Here is a 21047-nt window from a genome sequence, read left to right on the forward strand (position 1 = left end):
TTTTATACAATAAAGATTGTTAATGACTACTTGGCTACCCTTCTCACTTTCTTGCTGAGGAAAAGGGATCAACAGGACATGGCGGTTAAGGAGGCTGAAGCTGAGCTCCATACGGGACCCCAGCCTCGAAGCAGGGGGTCAGCAGTCCCGCAGGCAGGATCAAGGCAGATGGGTCCACACCCTGACCCTGTCATCCCCTGGTTGGGGCTTGCAAAGATGTGCTGGCAAGCAGTGTTAGGACAGGCTCATTATGTCCCAGGGCACACTGTCTAGAAGAAATAAGGAAACTATTAGAAATCCAATGGGAAGGCACCTAAAGAAGACAAAGCCTACACTGCAGTGATCAGAGGAAGAAGGGTTGAGGCCATGCTTTACAGAAGAATCAGAGAAAACTCTGAGATTATTTCTTAAGGAAAGAATTTCATGTTGTCACTAGTTTATAAATCCATTAAAGGAAACATAACTTTCCACAAGTTCACTTGCCCCTTTATTTACGACACACGTGGGCTAATGTGATGGAAACTGCACTGAGCCAGGCACAGGGTCGCCATCAAGCAAGAGAGAAGCTTAAGCTGCAGGGTCTCCCAGGCATCTTACAGTCTTTGATCTGGACAGTCTCCCAGAGGAAGAACGCACAAAGGGATCCCTTGGTCCTGCTTCAGCACCATTGCATCCAGGGTGACTACAGAGCTTGGGTGAAGATGGCAGGCAGCTGAATGATGACGTTTCAGAAGAAATCACTGTCAGCAGGGTCGCTGGGCACCACTGAGTCTCTGTGATGCCCTCGCTCTTCCTGAAGCCCAGCCCCTCCAGCTGCAGCCCAGCTCCAGAATATTCTGATGTTCCTGCCACAGAGCATTTCCGGGCCAGGCCAGGCTCACGCTCACCCACGGGGTTTGATCTGGAATTTAGGTAGTCTCACGTGACTTAGAAATCAGAAAATAAATTCCTCATGATGGAATTTCTCTGACCCCTGGCACCTTGCTCACACCCAGAGCTGGCCACGTGGCTGGTCAGGGGTTCTTTCTCCCCAGACTCAAATCAGTTCAGAGACTGATGCGTGGAATTCCAGAATTTCTCTTTGTTTATGTTTTTATTTTTTTTATTATTTTGTAATGTCTATTCATTTTTGAGAGAGACAGGGACAGAGGGAGAGGATGGGAGGAGCAGAGAGAGAGGGAGACACAGAATCCGAAGCAGGCTCCAGGCTCTGAGCTGTCAGCACAGAGCCCGATGTGGGACTTAAACTCACGAACCACGAGATCATGACCTGAGCTGAAGTCGGACGCCCACCTGACTGAGCCACCCAGGGGCCCCCTAGGATTTTCCTAATTTAAAAGCATCTGTTTACTTTATCTTGGCAAATGGGATCAATGTTTCATCTGTTCATTTTTGGTTGAAGTCTATGTTTCTGGCAAGATCATGATGAAAAGTGGATATATTTTCAGATGCAAGCACACAAATTGTTGTCATTTTTCTTTAGCTCCCACAGCACTCATTCTTTAATATGGACTATATTTTTCTCAAACTTTACATTTGAAATGTTGATCCTAAACATTTGGTCACCACCGAAGTCATGCTCTTCTGGAACACATCCTGCTCAAGGGATTTAGAGTTTTAAGTAAAATGCTACAGAGAATATCATTTGTCACAGCTCCCTGCAGACTTGTGTCCTGTGCTTGCAGACAAGATTCCTAGGAGTGACTCACTGTGTTAAAAATCTCTATGAATGACAGTAGTCCCAAGTGTGTGGAACGTCGACAGACAAGGAAGATTCGCCTGGAATAACCCACTAGCAATGTCTTCCAGGTCCCTTCCCGTGGCCTCCCATCCCTGCAGAAAGGCTGTCTCTCCCCTCGGTGCTATGGGGAGTTGACAGGGAAGGGGAGCCATGGTCACCAGTAGATCACATCAGAGGAAAGAACACAGTGTCCTGCACAGAAGGGGCCATGTGTCGCTGGTGACGGGATCATGCCCATCACATTTTACACCTTATATATAGACTATTTATTTGTTAATTATACCTCAAAGCGTGTTGGTGAGAAAGTGATTGGAAATTGAATTTTAAAGCCCAGATTTTTCTCTCAAAAAATTATCAAATTTGGTAAATTCCTTTCTCATCATCTCTATACGTCATCTACTACTTCGTTGTATGAGGTAAGCCTCTGTACTTAGTGACCTCTCTCTGTGAACTTGTGAGCAATTTCTCTGTCGTTGTGTGTGTGAAGGGCTGCCTGTTACTGAGAAATTCAGAAAGACATACCATGCTATTTCCACAGTGTATCTCTGTTGTGAATATGTAGAGTTAAATAAAGTGAATGTATACACACCCACATAATTATTCTGCTAATAGTGTCTTTCAGATCATCGAAACCATCTAAGATTAAACATGTATTCTGATTAACAAATCAACACCCAATGAAACACATTCAATGAACAGTTCATTTCACCTCGAACAGGAAAGAAGGTGACTACACACAGCACTCATGGAACAAGTAAAAATTTGGGGACAAAAGTGAGACAGCTGCCACATTTACAAAAAAGTCAGCATCATTCATGGTGTGAAATGCTACAGGACACATGCCCATCACAGCTGATTCAGCCCACATGTCTTTGTGAGAGAGAGACAGACAGACAGACAGAGAGAGAGAGAGAGAGACAGAGAGAGAGAGGAGTAGAAATCATTATGCCTTTCTGAATGTTTTCCGTAAGAAGGGTGCTGGGGACAGTCAGAGGCAGCTGAACAGGTCTCCAGCCTTCTCCAACAGCACCTCTTCAGAACAGCTCATCACCAAAGAACCTTCCAATCTACTGGATGGTCCCTGTCACCTTCTGACAGGAGGGTCCCCACAGGCCATAGGACAGTCTGAAATCCTCTTTTTCTGTCACTAGCTTCAGCTCAAGCACTCAAAATTACTTTTGGGGGCTCCTGGGAGCCTCATCCCTCACCCCCCCTTCATTCCTCAGTCTCTCCTCACACCAGTATCCCCACTCCACCCTGGCCCCGCTCTCTTCATGGAGACCCATCCCCCTCAAGTCAGGGCTCCAGCCCCAGGTCCTACTGGGACAGGCGTGCTAAGAGGTGGGTCTCAGGGAGCCGACCTCTGTCTTTCTAAAGGTGCAGAGCACCGTCTTCTCAACCCCTTCCTCCGGGGTCTTCCTCCAGTAGACAGGAGAGGAATCCAGCTGCAGGGCCGGGTTTCTGACCCTGCCTCACTGGAAAGTGAGGTCAGAGGGAGGAGGAGCTCCCCAGCCTTCCCAAACCATGGGCTGTGGCTGGTCCAGGCCTCTGTCTTTCTGATATGCTGACAGCAGGACACATCTCCCCTCAGGTGCCAGGTCTCAGGGCTACCCCGTTCCACTAACGTAACCCATGAGGAAGGGTCAGCATTTGAGGAGGCCGTTCTAGGGAACTAAGGGACGCGTGATTTGAGGAGGTTGCAGCTTCGTGAAAGGCCCCTGGATGAAGGATTTTTCCCATTTCTGAGGCAGGGGCAATGGAAGTGGCGCTGGTCAAGGAGGGCCTGCCCCTCCCTCAGGCAGGATGGTGACCTTGCCTTTCACACCTGGTGCAATGTGCTCCAGGGCCAGCAGGTGGCGCTGTGGGCACGTGCCTCAACCACAAGGTAGCGCCCAGAGCTGGAGACCAAGCACCTGGCTGCTTAGGAGGTGCCCCTGCTCAGGGATGCCTGGGGCCCAGCAGCCCCTTTCTCCCAAGGCCCTAGATGTCCCCACAGAAGAAATTCACCAGTCCCATGCTCTTTAAATACAACTTTGAAGCAGAGGGTATTGATTCCTGGTTGATGGAGAGGTTGGGGCAATCCGGAGGGATGGGGAATAATCTGAATGATGGGCCCTGTTCCCATCAGAGTGAGGGAAGGGATAAGAGAGGCTGGGGGATCTCTATCCCAGCGGGAGTACGGGGAGAAAGTTCTTGGGTCATCTCTACCATGCCCTGGACCCCTCTCCTCTTCACCTTTCTCACGTACTACACAGACAACTGAACTCTGATGTCAGTGGTGGGGGAGGGGGGGGTCCCTTGGGGGATAACTGGGTCTTTTCTTTCTCCTGGGTCCTTATCTTGAGTTGTTGGTGGGACCCTGACTCTCTCTCACTCTGTCCTTCACTTTAGGGTCCTTGGCATGGTCTTTGGTGACTCAGTCACCATCAGTGTTGGGGACTCTGGTCCAGGACGTCACCATCACCTACACTCGGAGTAGCAGCAGCACCAGATCTGATAATGGTGTGGGTTCCACCTCTTAGTGCTGTTGTTCCCCTAAATACTGGCTTTTGGAAGTACCTGGCCATCAGGGGTTCTAGATTGATCTTCTGCCTCCAAGTCAGATAGATACATGGCTTCACAGACCATCTGTGGGCTCCAACCTGAGGATGAGGTTGATTCTTACTGTCTCACAAATGACAGAGACCTCAATGCCCACAAGGTGCTGTGTTCCCAGGAGAGATTGAAACATAATACACCCTCTGGGGTCCCTGATCAGACCTTCCCACCCTTGCAAATTGCTGTCATCATGACACCAGCACCTGAAGGTCTGAAACCCTCTGTATATCTGTTGATTCAGTAATGTCCCCACCTCTGATCCCATCCAGGCTTGAGGCTGAGACATTCTTATGATGACTCCTCTTCCCAGACATGTCCACATAGGCAGGAGCTCAGAGTCTGTCTCAAACACAGAGACATGAAGAAGGCACTAGAGCTGAACCCAGCAGCCTCTGAACTCACGTGGATCCTCAGTTACTGCAGATGAGTATAAACAAGTTAGTGGATTAAGGGTTGGCCAATTGGCCGCATGAGGTGCAAGCGGAAATATTCTCGTTTTCACAGTTGTAATACATGATCTAATCATCAGGAATCCTAAGCATCAGGAATAGGTGATATAATAAAATTCTGCTGATGCAGCTGAGACACAAGCTTTCTATGGCCCCTTTGTAGTGAGAGGGGCCTCCCTTAAGCCCGATGCCCCCTTCTTCAAAATTCCCAGATGCCCTGGGTCTCTCTGTGACATCAGGAGCAGCTCAGAAAAGAGGGTCAGGACAACCTGTGGAACTCTAACTGGGGTGACAGGAGTGCAAGAGAGGACAGGGAGTGTCTGGGGTCTGATGGCTTGTGAGACAGGCTGGGACAATCCTGTGTGGCCCCTGCCAGCAGAGACAGCACTCAGGGCTTCTAGGGTGTTCAGGCATCAGTGTGCTCACTAGGTATTGCTGACCTGCCAGGACCCAGGGGCCGTCACCACACGGGCCACCTCTATCCCTGAGTCAGCTCCTCACCTCCTCCTCTGTTTCCTTCCACCTGTGAGAGGCCCTGACAGGGAGGCCGGACAGATGGACAGCAAGGGCTTAACTGAGCACAGCAAGCCCACCCCTGTGGAACTTTCCAGAGAAGTAAAGAGACTTTGGGTGCTCAGTATCCACGACAGAGCTTTAGCGTCAGAGTCTGGGTCTTAGGACCTGGGTTCCTCTCCTCACCCTCCCCACTCTCTGCACAGATGAGGGCAGACCTCTCTAGGGTGGATGAAAGAACCCCCCAACTCTGCTCCACACCCCCACTCTCCACTGCAGTGGGATGCCATCCTCCTCACATTCCTCTCTGTCCCCTTACAGTGTCTGTGACCGAGGTGGGGCTGAATCAGCCACCGTCGGTGACCAAGCCCACCCTCAGTGACCAAGCCCACCCAAGATGGCCACATTCACCTGCACTGAAAGTAGGAACACTATTGGCAAAAAGTGAGCAGCTTGGCTGCAGCAACACCCGGGCCATGACCCTACACTTCAAATCAACAGGAAGAAAGAACACCTGGCCCTCTTGTTCTCCCATAGAGCTTCTGGATGCAAGTCAAGCAGGCTGGCCTCTCTGACCACCCCTGAGTCCCAGGCTGAGGACGAGGCTGACCACTCCTACTCAGCATGGAAATGCAGCCTTGGAGTTTGCACAGCACTTCAGACCAGTGGGGAAGTGAGACACCAACCCTGAGCTCCCAGGCCTCACTGGCACGCAGGGCCCTCGTAGAGCACCATGTCACCGGCCCACAAAGAGACAAGGGCTGGGTTCGACCTGACAGTTGTGTGGACTACTCAGGATTATAAGAAATAATAACGTCAAGAAAAAAAGGCTGGATCTGCAGAATTAGCAAGTGCATATGGACAGCTTCATTACAACTCTATTTGGCCTTTATGAATACATGTACGCTCACGTGCTTTCACAAAGAGTAAAAACAGACTTCAGGTTTAAGTGAAAGGATATTTACTTTCCTAGGTCTTTCTTTCTATTTCATTTGGAGATGCTGGATTCATGTGCTCAGCTGGTCCATCCCTATGACCTTGAGTACATATCCGCCAGGGTCACCAGCCACCAGCCCCCTTCCCCCACCGTTTCTCCAGCCTTGACACATGCCCTGACCCCTGACCCAGGGCTCCTCCACTTCTTCAGGGACTTCACTCAGCTCACCCGACAGATCTCACCTTATATACCATAGCTGTGCTCAGACTCCTCTGTCCCAGCTGCCCATGTGCACCCCACATGCACACAGGCAGTATCCCCATATGTGTGCCCCTGCCGCACCCCCTTCTGTCCTTCCAGGTACCACATGCAGCAGGAGACACGGTTGGAGCTCCAGGGATACAGTTGACAGAGACGGACCTTTTGAAATAAATCATAGATTTCCACTGAGGTGACATTCCAGTTAGGAGGCTGTCACTGTTCCCAATAAGAACTTAGAAATTTTCTGTTCCTTTAGATACTATGGGAAAAAAATAGAAACCAAATAAATTGGAACCATCTGATCTCTGAGTGGTTTCTATATGTTCCCTGTGAAAATGTCTGTATCTTCTGACAATCTGTGGAGGGGTTTTAAAATCACATTTTTTTTATTGTTTCTAATAAAAGTATTCTACTTACTCAATTTATGTCTGCTGGAGCCAGTTTTGTATCTTCCTAGGAAAGCGTGTATTTTTTCCAGTGGAGCAGAGTTGAAACAAAATGTTAGTTTATACCTATGCTTAATACAGGCTCTCAGATTTTTCGTTTTTCATTTTTCCACATAGGACCACCAGGTGATACTGTGGGACTGTCCTGTGATCCATACACAGCTGCTCAATAAAGACCTTTCTTTCACTCAAAGGAGATTTGCTTCAGGGATGGGCCTTGTGCTCCTGTTGGAGACTCAGAACCTGTGTCCTCCCTGGTCTGATAGAGTCCTCCGAGTAGGAACATGTGTTCCCTCAGCAGGTGTTTCCTCCCAGGGCTCTCCACAGGGGTGAGGCCAACCTCCATGGTCCCCAGTGTATGGTCTGAGCTGAGCTCCAGCACCAGGGCTCAGGGACGGGCTGGGCAGTCACTGGATGGACCACATTTGCATGGACAGCCCCTCCTGTGGCAGAGGGTAGAGGAGAAAAGGAGGCCTGGGGCGGCCCAGCCCACTGTGGGGACCAGGGGCTTTGTCACTATGGCCTGAACTCCTGTCCTCCTCGCGCACCTCTCTCAATGCACACGTAGGGACAGGCACCAGGGACACAGAGAAGCCTTCCAGGTGGTCTCGGCCCACCTGGCTCAGACACTAGGAAAATTTTTACCCTGGTCCCCGCCCCATCGCCCATGAGTGTCTGTGTTTGCAGGTTCCCTGTCCCAGCCTGTGCTGACCCAGCTGCCCTCCCTCTCTGCATCTCTGGGAATGACAGCCAGACTCACCTGCACCCTGAGCAGTGGCTTTGGTGTTAATGCTGTATCATACACTGGTTCCAGCAGAAGCCAGGGAGCCCTCCCCAGTATCTCCTGTACTACTACTCAGACTCAATTAAGGAGTTAGTATCTGGAGTCCCCCGCCGCTTCTCTGGATCCAAAGATGCCTCGGCCAAGGCAGGGCTTCTGCTCCTCTCTGGGTCGCAGCCTGGGGACAAGGCTGACTATTCCTGTGCTACAGCTCATGGCAGTGGGAGCGGCTTTCATTAGTCACAGCATCTCAGATAAGGAGGATGTGAGGCAAAAACTCCTGAACCCACAGACCTAGTCTCTGAGTATTTTTCCTGACAAGCTTCTGTGGAGGCTCCTGTAGGGGAGACACCTCTGTGGTGAGATCTGTCCTTGAGGAGAAAGGAGTGACACACAGATTACACTGTTGCTGGGACAGCACAGGGGTTCCAGGAGCACACGTGGGTGGGGGCATAGATCCCAAGTGCACATGCCCCAGGGTGTGGAGAAAATTCATAAGAACGAATCATATAAAAGCAAAAGACCTCAGTTTTTCCCTCCCACTGTATCTCTTTTGTTATTCATCCAGAATGTTTTATTTCTCACACTTTGGGTCACCAATTCTATGTTTTGTTTGTCAAGTGATTGTCTACAACATCAGTTGCGGGTTCTACAATTTAAATAAATGTAACACTCAACTTATCTTCCTGGAAATGGTGTCAGATGCACAGGTTAGGGGCTCTGTCCCAGGAGACAACTCCTATTCCAACGCTGACAACAAATAGTAGTTAACCCATAAGTTCTGTCCAACGTGATGCAAACAGGGGTTCCCATGAACCCTCCGCAGGTTTGATTAATTTGCTAGAGCTGCTCACAGAACTCAGGGAAACTCTTACTTCCACTTGCCAGTTCACGGAATGATACTGAAAGAGTAGGATGAACGGTCAGACGAAGAAGCACATGGGTAGAGGTCTGACAGGAGCCCCCAAACAAGAGCTCCCGTCCCCGTGCAGTTGGGGTGTGTCACCTTCCCTATATGAATGTGTCCACCTATGTGGGAGTCTTTGAATCCCATATTTTGGCATTTTTATTGAGTCTTCGTGTAGACGTAATCAACCATTGACTCCACATTCAGCTCTTCTCCCCTCCCAGCAAGGGGGAGGCTGGATATTCCAAGCGTCTGGTCATGGCTCAGACTTTCTGGGGACCACCCCCAGCCAGGAGACTTTCTAGGGTTGCCTCACTGAAACAAAAATGCTCCTAGTGGCCTTGTCACCTAGGAAATGCTGAAGGCTTCGGGAGCTCTATGCCAGGAATCGGGACAGAAACCCATGGTTTCTAAGATCTCACAATATCGTCTCAACTGAAAATGATGACAGTCACACTCATCCATTAAATGTAATTCTTTGTACTAATGATACATCCATAGCTGATATGTTAATACCTACCTTGGTCACAGATACAATTTTCTCTTTCTCTGAAGACAAAAAAGTGGTCACAACTGTTTCTTACACTGACAATACCCTCCCCCCCACACACCGCATACCATACCCCACCTTTTCTCCCCTCTGTTCCTGCCTCCCTCAGGCTTCAGTCTATCCCTCTGGCTATTCAGGTGTGAATGCTGTCTCCAGGTTAGGATTTTAGAGAACACTGGAGACGATCTTGCTGTAGTTTCCAGTGTGCAGTGTCCATCTGTAGGGAGAAGTCGCAGAAATTGGATCAGCATGAAATCCCTTCATCATTTGATTCCTGCTGTCATCCCAAGATTGTAGCTCCTATGCAGCATCAGCCTCCGTCAGTCTCTAATATGCCGACACGATTACTGTATTTCTTACAAATGAATGCTTATCCAGACTTGGAGCTATTGGTGTACTTATTTATCTTCTTCAGAATTAGTGAGGACCCACAAAAGGTCACTGTTGAAATAGTCAAAAAAAGGAAGGATTGATTGCATATTTCAATACATGCCAACTTCTCTCGTTCCCCAAAATATTTGTTTCCTAAGACCATCAGGACACTCACTCAGCCACACACACTTTGCTCCAATCAGTGGAGTCTCATGCATCGGCCCTTTGCCAGAATAAGAGTAGATGCTCTCTCATGGTCAACACAAGGGAGGCATCGGGAGATCCTGGAGGCGCAGGGAGGATGGCTGTGATGCAGAAGTTGGGGGAGGGGGAATAATGGGGATGTGTGGTAACCCCCGGTCCTGTGCCTGCTGAGACCTGAAGACCCCAAAGCTGCGGGGCTTTGTGTCTATAGGGATGAAAATGGACAGAAGTCTCTCCATCCAGAAGACTTGAACTTCTGATTCAGTGGAATTACTGTCAGAGCTAATCTGCACCAAATTCCTCCTCCTCGTGTAAATTCCATCCTTGTGCAAGAGAAATAGCACTCAGGACACTGACCTTCTTTAGCTCCAAGCTTCAGGACACTGGTGTGTATTGCAATGAGCCAGCCCCAGGAATCAGTTTGCATGGAGATCAACACTCAGGGAGTTGAGAAATCAGAGACGGACAGGGGAACACTTGTATTCATGCTTGGCCACTGAGTGAAAGTCTTCCTGAGGGCACTGGGGCGTATTTTTGTTCTTTCTTTCTCTCTCTTTCATACACACACACACACACACACACACACACACGGCTCTCTCCTCTCTCTCAGTGTCTATTGTCATGGACTCTGCAGTTTCTGGGATTCTCTGTCTTTCCAGAAGTCAGGTTCAGCCTGTGCTCACCCAGCCATCCTCAGAGTCACAACCTCCGGGAGGCAGAATCTTTTCAGCAGGAAATACCATGGACATCGAGTGTGACTGGGATCCTGTCACCGGGGCAGAACATGCCGCGAACACCTGCTCTCCTGGGACAAGGCTGATGCTCAAGAATCCCAGGGCAAGTCTCTATCTCCATGGGCAGTTCAGTCCTAATAATCTTTGAGCTCCAGTCCATGCCTGAGGCTGATGAGCACGTTGATTCTGGGATAGCAGCCTCAGTGTTGCTCCCACAGAGCTCAAGGCCCTGGGGACGTAACACAGTCTCCCTGCGCTCTCAGGGCTGAACTGTCACTCCTGTGGCACTCCAGTGGCACCTCCAGCCATGACGGACCTCTGTTGAAAAGTCGATCCAACCAAGGGCTACAGGGACTGTGACTTCAGGGACATAGTGCCCCTTATCTCCACCTCACCCAGAGTCAAATGTGGGATCTTTGAAAGAATTTTCTGGGACAAATTGGCTTTGGGTAATAGAAATACATTCCTCTGGTCATGGGTGACTGAATGAGCAATTAATTGCTCTATCTTGAACATACGGGACACACAAAACACAGCAATGATTGTTTTACCCACCCTTGAGATGAGTCTGACTCCTAGTCAGTCCATCCTGGAAGTTCTGTGTTTAATTCCATCACTGAGATGAGTCTGAAGTTCACAGGAACAGGCTACTAATGGTGCTTCCCTGGGTACCATGTTGGGCTTTCCTTCTACTTGAAGGACCAGACTTAATATACAAAGTCATGATTAAAAAATAAATTAATAATAACAACAGTAATAAAAATGATTTATTTTTTTATTTTTTTTCTTAAATTTATAATGTTTATTTAGTTTTGAGAGAGAGAGAGAGAGAGAGAGCAAGCATGAGCGGGGGAGGGGCAGAGAGGGAGATACAGAATCCAAAACAGGCTCCAAACTCCAAGCTGTCAGCATAGAGCCCGATGCGGGGCTCCAACCCATGAACTGTGAGACCATGACCTGAGCTGAAGTTGGATGCTTAACCAACTAAGCCACCCAGGTGCCCAAAAGCATGAAGTGATTTAGAAACAAGTTTACAAGACCCCTATTAAACCAAGAACTAAAGCCACATCTTTTCCATTAGGTTTTCATCCATTTTCTCAACTACTATTTCAATCCATAATTTCTCTGCAATAAGCACGAATCTATGAAAACATACTCATGATTGTACCTGCATCTTCCCATTAACAGTGTCACTGAGTTTAAATAATTCTTGCTGAAGTGAATTTTGTATAAAATCACCCACATTCATTTTGAGGTAGCAGTTGTCCAAGTGGTGACAGACACATGAAGTCTGCGACGAGGTCCCCGACAGAGCACCCGCAGCTGTCACTCCTTCCCTCCTGGAGCTTCCTGCAGGTTTGCCCTTCGTGCTCTGAAGTCAGGGCCACACTCGGGCTCCTGCAGACTTGGGTCTGTGTGCTGGGGGACAGATTCTAGGAGGGAATCACTAACCACAGTGTGTGGAGAACTGTTGTTTCATGGAGGTGTAAGTAGTGACAGACGACGAAGATGGTCAGTGTGTAACCCCCCTAGGAAGGCACACGAGGGCGTCTACCCACAACCTAGAGAAAAGGGCTCCCTGTCTCCTCAGTGCTGAGGGAACTTCTGGGAAAGGATAACTTTGAAACCAGAAAGGAAACAAGCAGAGGAAAGAAATCAGCCTCCTGCACAGAATTGGCCAGGTGCCAATGTGGACCCATCACTGTTCTGGCCCTGATCCTCATCTGTGTGGTTGTACAAGAGTCACCACCTTAGTCCTGCCCCATCAACAGCCGAGGGAGCCGTGGACACACTCACTATGTGGAGCCTGAGTAGAGCACAGTGTGTCCTGAGGTGATGGGAAGTCACACAGGGGGACACCTGGCCTGGCCTGAAGGAATGGGACAGTGGACACAGCATGAGGAGGCAGGAACTCTCTCTGATGGGCTCTAGTCACCATGTCACATAATGTTGTGTCCAGGCCTGGACACCAGGGGGCACATATCACTTGTTTCTGAGGAGTCACAGAGGACCAGAGCTGGGACCTGCCACCTGCTATTGCTTGTGCCCTCTGCTCAGGGCTCACAACTGTGACCTCACCACCCTCTTACCCAACAGAGCCCCTCCCCTTCCCTCCACCCTGACATCCTCAGGCAGAGGGACCTGACCCCGTGCCATTGAAACGTCAAAGAGCTGAGGGTCTCATTTGCATGGATGGGCCCTCCCTCTCTCAGAGGATGAAAAGGAGAAGGAACAGATTAGGGGACGTCTGCTCAGCTGTTCAGCCACAGAAGGCAGGGTCAGTGATGATCTCGACCATGGCCTAGTCCCCTCTCCTCCTCACCCTCCTCATTCACTGCACAGGTGACTAGATGTGGGGACAAGGGAAGCGGTCCTGGGATAACATGTGTGACCTGATTCTTCATCACCTTCTCTTTGTCTCTCCCCTTCCAGGGTCCTGGGCCCAGTCTGTGCTGACTCAGCCGCCCTCAGTGTCTGGGGCCCTGGGCCAGACGGTCACCATCTCCTGCGCTGGAAGTGCCAACAACATCGGTATTGCTGGTGTGAACTGGTACCAGCAGCGTCCAGGAAAGGCCCCTAAACTCCTCATCTATGATAGTAGCGATCGACCCTCAGGGGTCCCTGACAGATTTTCTGGCTCCTCGTCTGGCAACACAGGCTTCTTGACCATCACTGGGCTCCAGGCTGAAGACGAGGCTGATTATTACTGCCAGTCTCTTGACATTACTCAGGGTGCTGACACAGTGCTCCAGGCCTGTGGGGAAGTGAGACAAAAACCTGCTGTCCTCTCAGCAATGGGACTTCCCATCTATCCCTGACTTTTTGGCCATCTGAGCTGCTGCTTTTTTGATATAAACTGGGGTCTGAGACCCACCTCAAGGAATTTTGTCTACAGTCTTTCCACATTCTCTGAAATTTCTCCTTGAAGCCTCTCGTTAGGAGCAAGGTATTGTGTGATTTTCTCAAACTGGGCACAAATTCCTGCATTCCAGGGGCAGGCTGTCCTGAGGACAGGGTCCATGACAGGTCATGGCAGACACAGGGACACAATATTCAGCTCTGTCTGAGTCAGGACACATCAGGCGTGTCCAATATGTGTCCTGATAATAACAGTTCCCATAAATTGTCCCTAAATCCTCATTTATTATGATGGTTAGATCCTCTGGGGACCCTGATTCATTTTTTGACTCCGTGTCTGGAAACTCTCACTCTGAGATCATCACAGGGCTGAGGTCTGAGGATAAGGCTGCTCCTCCCTGCCCCCTCACCCCCACTGTGACAGCATCTTGGGCTCACACAGAGTCCCAGGCCCATGAGAACTGAAAGCAGAACCCCTTTCTCATCTTCAGGGAGGGCGAGGCCCCAGCAGCTTACCAGGCTCAGCCTGTGGCTTCTGCTTCTGATGCTCCTGCTACTGCCACCATGGGCCCTGGTGCACACAGCAGCACCACCTGGGAGTGAGGGCTCCTCCTTCCCTCCTGTCCCCAACGTCACTCACAGCAGCCCCTTCCTAGACAAAGGGTCTCAAAGGACACAAGGAAGCTCATCTTGCCCATCAGGTTGAGACACGAGGTTTCTTTGCACCGAAGTTCACGGACTGGGGGTTGTAGGTCCAGTGTTCTCAACTCCCACCTGACCTCTGACGAATCCAGGGTCTCCATCCTTGGTCATTTACCCATTTCTAGAAGTTTCCAGACCTATTTAATCCTCTTATTAGTCTTCAATAAGAATGCCTGTACTTTTTTTGCTCTTCGGGATGATTTCTTCTCTCACTGAAGCATAAGCCCTGGATTACCTATAGCTGAAACATATATTTCAGTCATTTGAAATGAGTCCCTGTCCATTCCCATCAATGCTGAGACCCAACCAGTGACTTTTCTTCTTCACTTTCATTGTATAATACTTGCAGAAAGATGTTGCATAATAATGGTGTTTAGCTCAGATTAGTCTTTTGATCTTATAGAAATGTCCTCCCGTCCCCACCCCATTAGCTAATTTTCTGGTTGTGGGACTGAGTCTGATGTGTGGGTAGAGAGTGTGTTATCACATTATAAAATCTCTGTCTGCTTCCATTTTATGTGGTTTTTATTAGAGCTTTGCTTTCAGGTGGAGTGGACCAAGATGGTGGAGCAGCATGGAAGTTCTAGGCTTCTTTCATCCCTAAAATGCAGCTAGATCAGCACCAAACCATTATTTCTAGCACACCTAGAAAATTGCTCTGAGTATTAACACAACAATCTGCATAACTTGAGCCACAGAACTTGGAAGGTACTTGGCACGGAGAGGTGAACTGGGGGAGAGAGAAGCCACAGAGGGTAGAGAATGGTATTTGGGGACAGAGGACAGAGAAAGGAAGGAACATACAGGAAAAGCACTCCCCGCAAAAGTAGTTGGAGAGAAAGAGTGGAAGCACCCATAAGTGCCTGAATAAGAAAGGGAGAAAGCAGAAAGCAGAAAGGAGAGGGTTTTAGTATCATTATGACTCTATTACCAGGGCAGGACAGCGCTGGAAACACTGCAGCGCAATACCTGGCGGCGTGCTGGTGGGAAGACCAAATTCCCAAGGACAGGCAGTGAGGTCTGAGGGATGGACGGGCCACATGGGAGAAGCAGTTTCCCTGGTACCCTGCTAGGAGGGCATTTGGTAGAGGTTGTACGGACTCCCCACAGGCAAAGCTCCCAGCGGACCTCGGAGAACACAATTGCTGGTATTGGAACAGAGACGCCAGGGTGAGGCGAAACCTGACGTGGGTAGTGTGTTGTTATTGCGTTGAAATGCTACCACTACACGATCGCACAAACTTATTCTGTGGCAGGCCGGCCTCCAGCCACACCTCTGAGTCTCTACAGCTGCGTGATAGCAGGAACTTTCCTGGGGGCAAGCTGGCATCTGGCCATGGCCTAGGGAGACCATCCGTGAAAGAGTTGGAGCGGGTCCAGGTGGCAGGGCCCTCAGAAGTGAAGGGTTTAGAAATACAGCCCCATATGACATAAAATTTGGGAGGGAGGTGCTGCCTGGCAGGCTGATGTCTTGGACAGGGACACTATAGAAGTGGGGAATGGAAGGACCCCAGAGACCTAGGAGGGGTGCTTGATTGCCAGTCAGATAAGGCACAAAGTTCTGATCTAGAGACTGGAAAGTTAGGTGACGCCATTTTAACCTCTCCCATGCATCAACACACATCCCGCACACCGTGCCACACCAATCCACTTCAGTAAGTTAAGTAGCACCACCTAGTGGAGAATGGAGCCATGACACCAAGCCCCGACCAACTGCACCAACCAAGCCCTAGAAGAACACCACAAGTCTCTCCCACTCCTTAGGGTATGGACTATAAAGTGCTTCATAGTTTGACTTGTAGGGGAAACTGGATGTAATTTCATTCGGATTTCATTCTGTTTGCTGGTCCATCTATTCATTTCTTTGTTTTGTGTTTTCTTTTTTTTTTTCTCTCTCTTCTTTCTTTTTCTTGGATACAGAAAGAGAAAAAATTATTTTTTACTTTCCACTTTCATATATTTTTTTAAATTTTTTGACTATAATTTTTGGAAATTTATTTTTTATTCTATTTTGCCTTCTTCAACTCATTTTATTCTGTTTATTGTATACATTTTCTTAATTTTTAAACATTATTTTTTTTCTTTTCTTTCCATTCCCTTTTTTCTCTGTTCAATCAAGCTTCTTTCAACAACAAGACCAAAGCATACCAAGGATCTAGCTTCCTTTATTTGATTTTTTTGTTTGTTTTTAATCTTTTTAATTTTTATTTTTTATTTTATTCATTCTTTTTCTTCCTCCAAAATGACAAAACAAAGGAATTCATGCTAAAAGAAAGAATAGGAAGAAATGACAGCCAGAGACCTGATCAACACAGATATCAGTAAGATGTCTTAACTAGAATTTAGAATCATGATAATAAGAATATTAACTGGAGTTGAAAAAAAAGAATAGAATCCCTTTCTGTGGAGATAAAAGAAATAAAATCTAGTCAGGACGAAATTAAAAACGCTATAACTAAGCTGCAATCTCGAATTGATGTCATGGCTGCAAGGATGGATGAAGCAGAAAAGCAAATTAGTGATATAGAAGATACAATTATGGAGAATAAGGAAGCAGAAAAAAGGAGAGGAACTAAGGCAAAAGAGCACAATGTAAGAATTAGAGAACTCAGTGACTCACTAAAAAGGAATAACACCCAAATCATAGGAGTCCCAGAAGATAAAAAGAGAGAAAAACAAGTAGAAAGTTTATGCAAGCAAATCATAATGGAAAACGTTCCTAACCTGGGGAAAGACACAAACATCAAAATCTAAGAAGCACAGAGAACTCCCATTAGAGTCAACAAAAACCAACTATCAATAGGCATAACATAGTCAAATTCACAAAATAGACAAGGAAAGAATTATGAAAACAGCAAGGGAAAAAAAGTCCTTAACCTATAAGGTAAGACATATCAGGTTCACAGCAGACCTATCCACAGAAACTTAGCAGGCCAGAAAAGAGTCGCAGGACATATTCAATGTGCTGAATTGGAAAAATATGCAAGAAATAAAGAAGTTCCCAGACAAACAAAAACTAAAGGAGTTTGTGACCACTAAACCAGCCTGCAAGAAACTTTAAGAGGGAGTCTCTGAGAGAAGAAAAGACAAAACAAAACAAAAAAGGCCAAAAGCAACAAAGAGTAGAAAGGACCAGAGAACACCACCAGAAACTCCAATTCTACAGGCAACACAATGGCACTAAATTCATACCTTTCAGTACTCACTCTAAATGTCAAAGTTCTAAACATTCCGATCAAAAGACATAGGATAACAGAATGGATAAGAAGAGAAGATCCATCTATATGCTGTTTACAAGAGACCCATTTTAGAACTAAAGACACCTTCAGGTTGAAAGTAAGGGAATGGAGAACCATCTATCATGCTAATAGTCACCAAAAGAAAGCCAGAGTAACCATACGTATATCAGACAATCTAGATTGTAAAATAAGGACTGTAAAAAGAGATGAAGAAGGGCATTATATTAAAAATAAGGGGTCTATCCACAAGATCTAAGAATTGTAAACATTTATATCCCCAATGTGTAGATACCCAAATATATAAATCAATTAATCACAAACATACAGAATCTCATTGATAATAATACCATAAGAGTAGGGGACTTCAATACCCCACTAAACAGCAATGAACAGATCATCTAAACAGAAAATCAACAAGAAAACAATGATTTTGAGTTATACACTGGACCAGATGGACTTAACAGATATATTCAGAACATTTCATCCTAAAGCAGCAGAATACACATTCTTCTCGAGTGCACATGGAATATTCTCCAGAATAGATCACATACTGGGTCACAAATCAGCCACCAGCAAGTTAAAAAAGACAGAGATCATACCATGCTTATTTTCAGACCACAATGCTATGAAACTCGAAATCAAACACACGAAAAAATTTGGAAAGACAATGAATACTTGGAAATTATAGAGCACCCTACTAAAGAATGAATGGGTTAACCAAGAAGTTAAATAGGAAATTAAAAAGTACATGGAAGCCAATGAAAATGATAATCTGACAGCCCAAAACCTCTAGGATGCAGCAAAGGCAGTCATAAGAGGGAAGTATATAGCAATCCAGGCCTTCCTAAAGAAGGAAGAAAGGTCTCAGATACACAACCTAACCTTACACCTTAAGGAGCTGGAAAAAGAACAGTAAATAAAACCCAAAACCAGCAGAAGACATGAAATAATAAAGATTAGAGCAGAAATCAATGCTATGGAAATCAAAAAAATAGTAGAACAGATCAATAAAAACAGGAGCTGGTTCTTTAAAATTATTAACAGAATTGATAAACCCCTAACCAGTTTGATCAAAAAGAAAAAGGAAAGGACCCAAATAAATAAAATCAGAAATGAAAGAGAAGTCACAACCAACACTGTAGAAATAAAGAAGAAGAAGAAGAAGAAGAAGAAGAAGAAGAAGAAGAAGAAGAAGAAGAAGAATATTATGAGCAATTGTATGTCAACAACTGGGCAATCTGGAAGAAATGGACAAATTCCTAGAAACATATAAACTACCAAAACTGAAACAGGAAGAAATAGATTATTTGAACAGACCCATAACTGGTAAAGAAATTGAATTAGTAATAAAGAACCTCCCAAAAAACAAGACTCCAGGGCTGGATGGCTTTCCAGGAAAATTCTACCAAACAGTTAAAGAAGAGGTAACTCCTGTTCTTTTGAAGCTGTACTAAAAAATAGAAATGGAAGAAAAACTTCAAAATTCATTCTATGAGGCCAGAATTACCTTGATTCCAAAACCAGACAAAGACTCCACTAAAAAGGAGAACTATAGTCCAATTTCCCTGATGAAAATGGATGCAAAAATTCTCAACAAGATACTAACCAACCAATCCAACAATGCATTAAAAGAATTATTCATCACAATCAAGTGGTATTTATATCTAACATGCAGGACTGATTCAATATCTGCAAATCAATCAATGTTATACATCACATTAATAAAAGAAAGGACAAGAACCACATGATCCTCTCAATAGATGCAGAGAAAGCATTTGACAAAATGCAGCATCCTTTCTTGATAAAAACCCTCAAGAAAGTAGGGATAGAAGGATAATACCTCAATATCATAAAAGTCAAATATGAAAGACCCACTGCTAATATCATCCTCAATGGGGAAAAACTGAGAGCTTCCCCCCTAAGGTCAGGAACACGACAGAGGTGTCCACTCTCACCACTGTTGTTTAACATAGTATTGGAAGTCCTAGCCTCAGCAATCAGACAACACAAAGACACAAAAGGCATCCAAATATGCAGGGAGGAAGTCAACCTTTCACTCTTCACAGATGACATGACACTCTATGTGGAAAATCCAAAATATTCCCCCAAAAAACTGCTAGAACAGATCCATGAATTCAGCAAAGTTGCTGGATATAAAATCAACGCGCAAAAATTGGTTGCATTTCTATACACCAATAATGAACAACAGAAAGAGAAGTCAAGGTATAAAACCCATTTACACCTGCACCAAAACCCATAAAATACCTAGGAATAAACCTAACCAAAGAGGTGAAAATCTACACACTGAAAACTATAGAAAGCTTATGAAAGAAATTGAAGAAGACGCAAAAAAATTGAAAAATATCCCATGCTCATGTATTGGAAGAACAAATATTGCTAAACTGTCAATACTACCCAAAGCAATCTACATATTCAATGAAATCTCTATCAAAATAACACCAGCATTCTTCACAGAGCTAGAACGAACAAATCCTAAAAATTGTGAGGAACTAGAAAAGACCCTGAAGAGCCAAAACAATCCTGAAAAAGAAAATCAAAGCTGGAGGCATCATAATTTCAGACCTCAAGATGTGTTACAGAGCTGTAATCATCAAGACAGTATGGTACTGGCACAAAAACAGACATTCAGATCAATGGAACAGAATAGACAACCCACAAATGGACCCACAAACGTATGGCCAATTAATCTTTGACAAAGTAGGAAAAAATATCCAATGGAATAGACAGTCTCTTCAGCAAATCGTGTTGGGAAAACTGGACAATGGCATGCAGAAGAATGAACCTGGACGACTTTCTCACATCATACACAAAAATAAACTCAAAATGGATGAAAGACCTAAACATAAGACAGGAAGCCTTCAAAATCCTAGAGGAAGTAGCAGACAAAAACCTCTTTGACCTCCACTGCAGCAACATCTTACTCAATATGTCTCCAGAGGCAAGGGAAACAAAAGCAAAAATGAACTATTGGGACTTCATCAAGATGAAAAGCTTCTGCACAGCGAAGGAATCAATCAACAAAACTAAAAGGCAACCTACGAATGGGAAAAGATATTTGCAAATGACATAAAAGATAAAGTGTTAGTATCAAAAATCTCTAAAGAACTTGTCAAACTCACACCCAAAAAGCAAATAATCCAGTGAAGAAATGACATGAATAGACACTTTTCCAAAGAAGACATCCAGATGGCCAACCGACACATGAAAAAAATGTTCAACATGACTCATCATCAGGGAAATACAAGTCAAAATCACAATGAGCTACCACCTCACACCTGTCGTAATGGCTAAAATAAAAACTCAGGCAAAGACAGATGTTGGTGAGGATGGGGAGAAAGAGGAACACTTTTGCATTGCTGGTGGGAATGCAAACAGGCGTAGCCACTCTGGAAAACAGTATGGAGGTTCCTCAAAAATTAGAAATAGAACTACGCTATGACCTAGCAATTGCAATACTATGTACTTATCCAAAGGGTACAGGGGTGCTGTTTTGAAGGGGCACATGCACCCCAATGTTTATAGAAGCACTATTGACAATAACCAAAGTAAGGAAAGAGCCCAAATGTCTATCAACAGATGAATGGATTAAGATGTGGTACATATATACAATGAAGTATTACTCAGCAATCAAAAAGAATGAAATCTTGCCATTTGCAATAATGTGGATGGAACTAGAGGGTATTATGCTGAGCAAAATTAGTTAGTCAGAGAAAAACAAATATCATATGACCTC

The 21047-nt window shown here is 46.0% G+C and overlaps 1 gene segment (V, D, J or C); it reads left to right on the forward strand.

Annotated features, from left to right (window-relative positions):
• The window catches only part of LOC131489681 (immunoglobulin lambda variable 1-40-like), a 65056-nt gene extending 51679 nt beyond the window's left edge, over nt 1–13377 (forward strand). Inside the window, 1 exon segment of the V gene segment in view lies at nt 12927–13377. Coding sequence covers nt 12927–13312 — 386 coding nt within the window.
• The last annotated feature ends 7670 nt before the right edge of the window (nt 13378–21047 follow it).

The sequence above is a fragment of the Neofelis nebulosa genome, chromosome 11, assembly GCF_028018385.1.
Source record: "Neofelis nebulosa isolate mNeoNeb1 chromosome 11, mNeoNeb1.pri, whole genome shotgun sequence".
Lineage (NCBI taxonomy): Eukaryota > Metazoa > Chordata > Mammalia > Carnivora > Felidae > Neofelis > Neofelis nebulosa.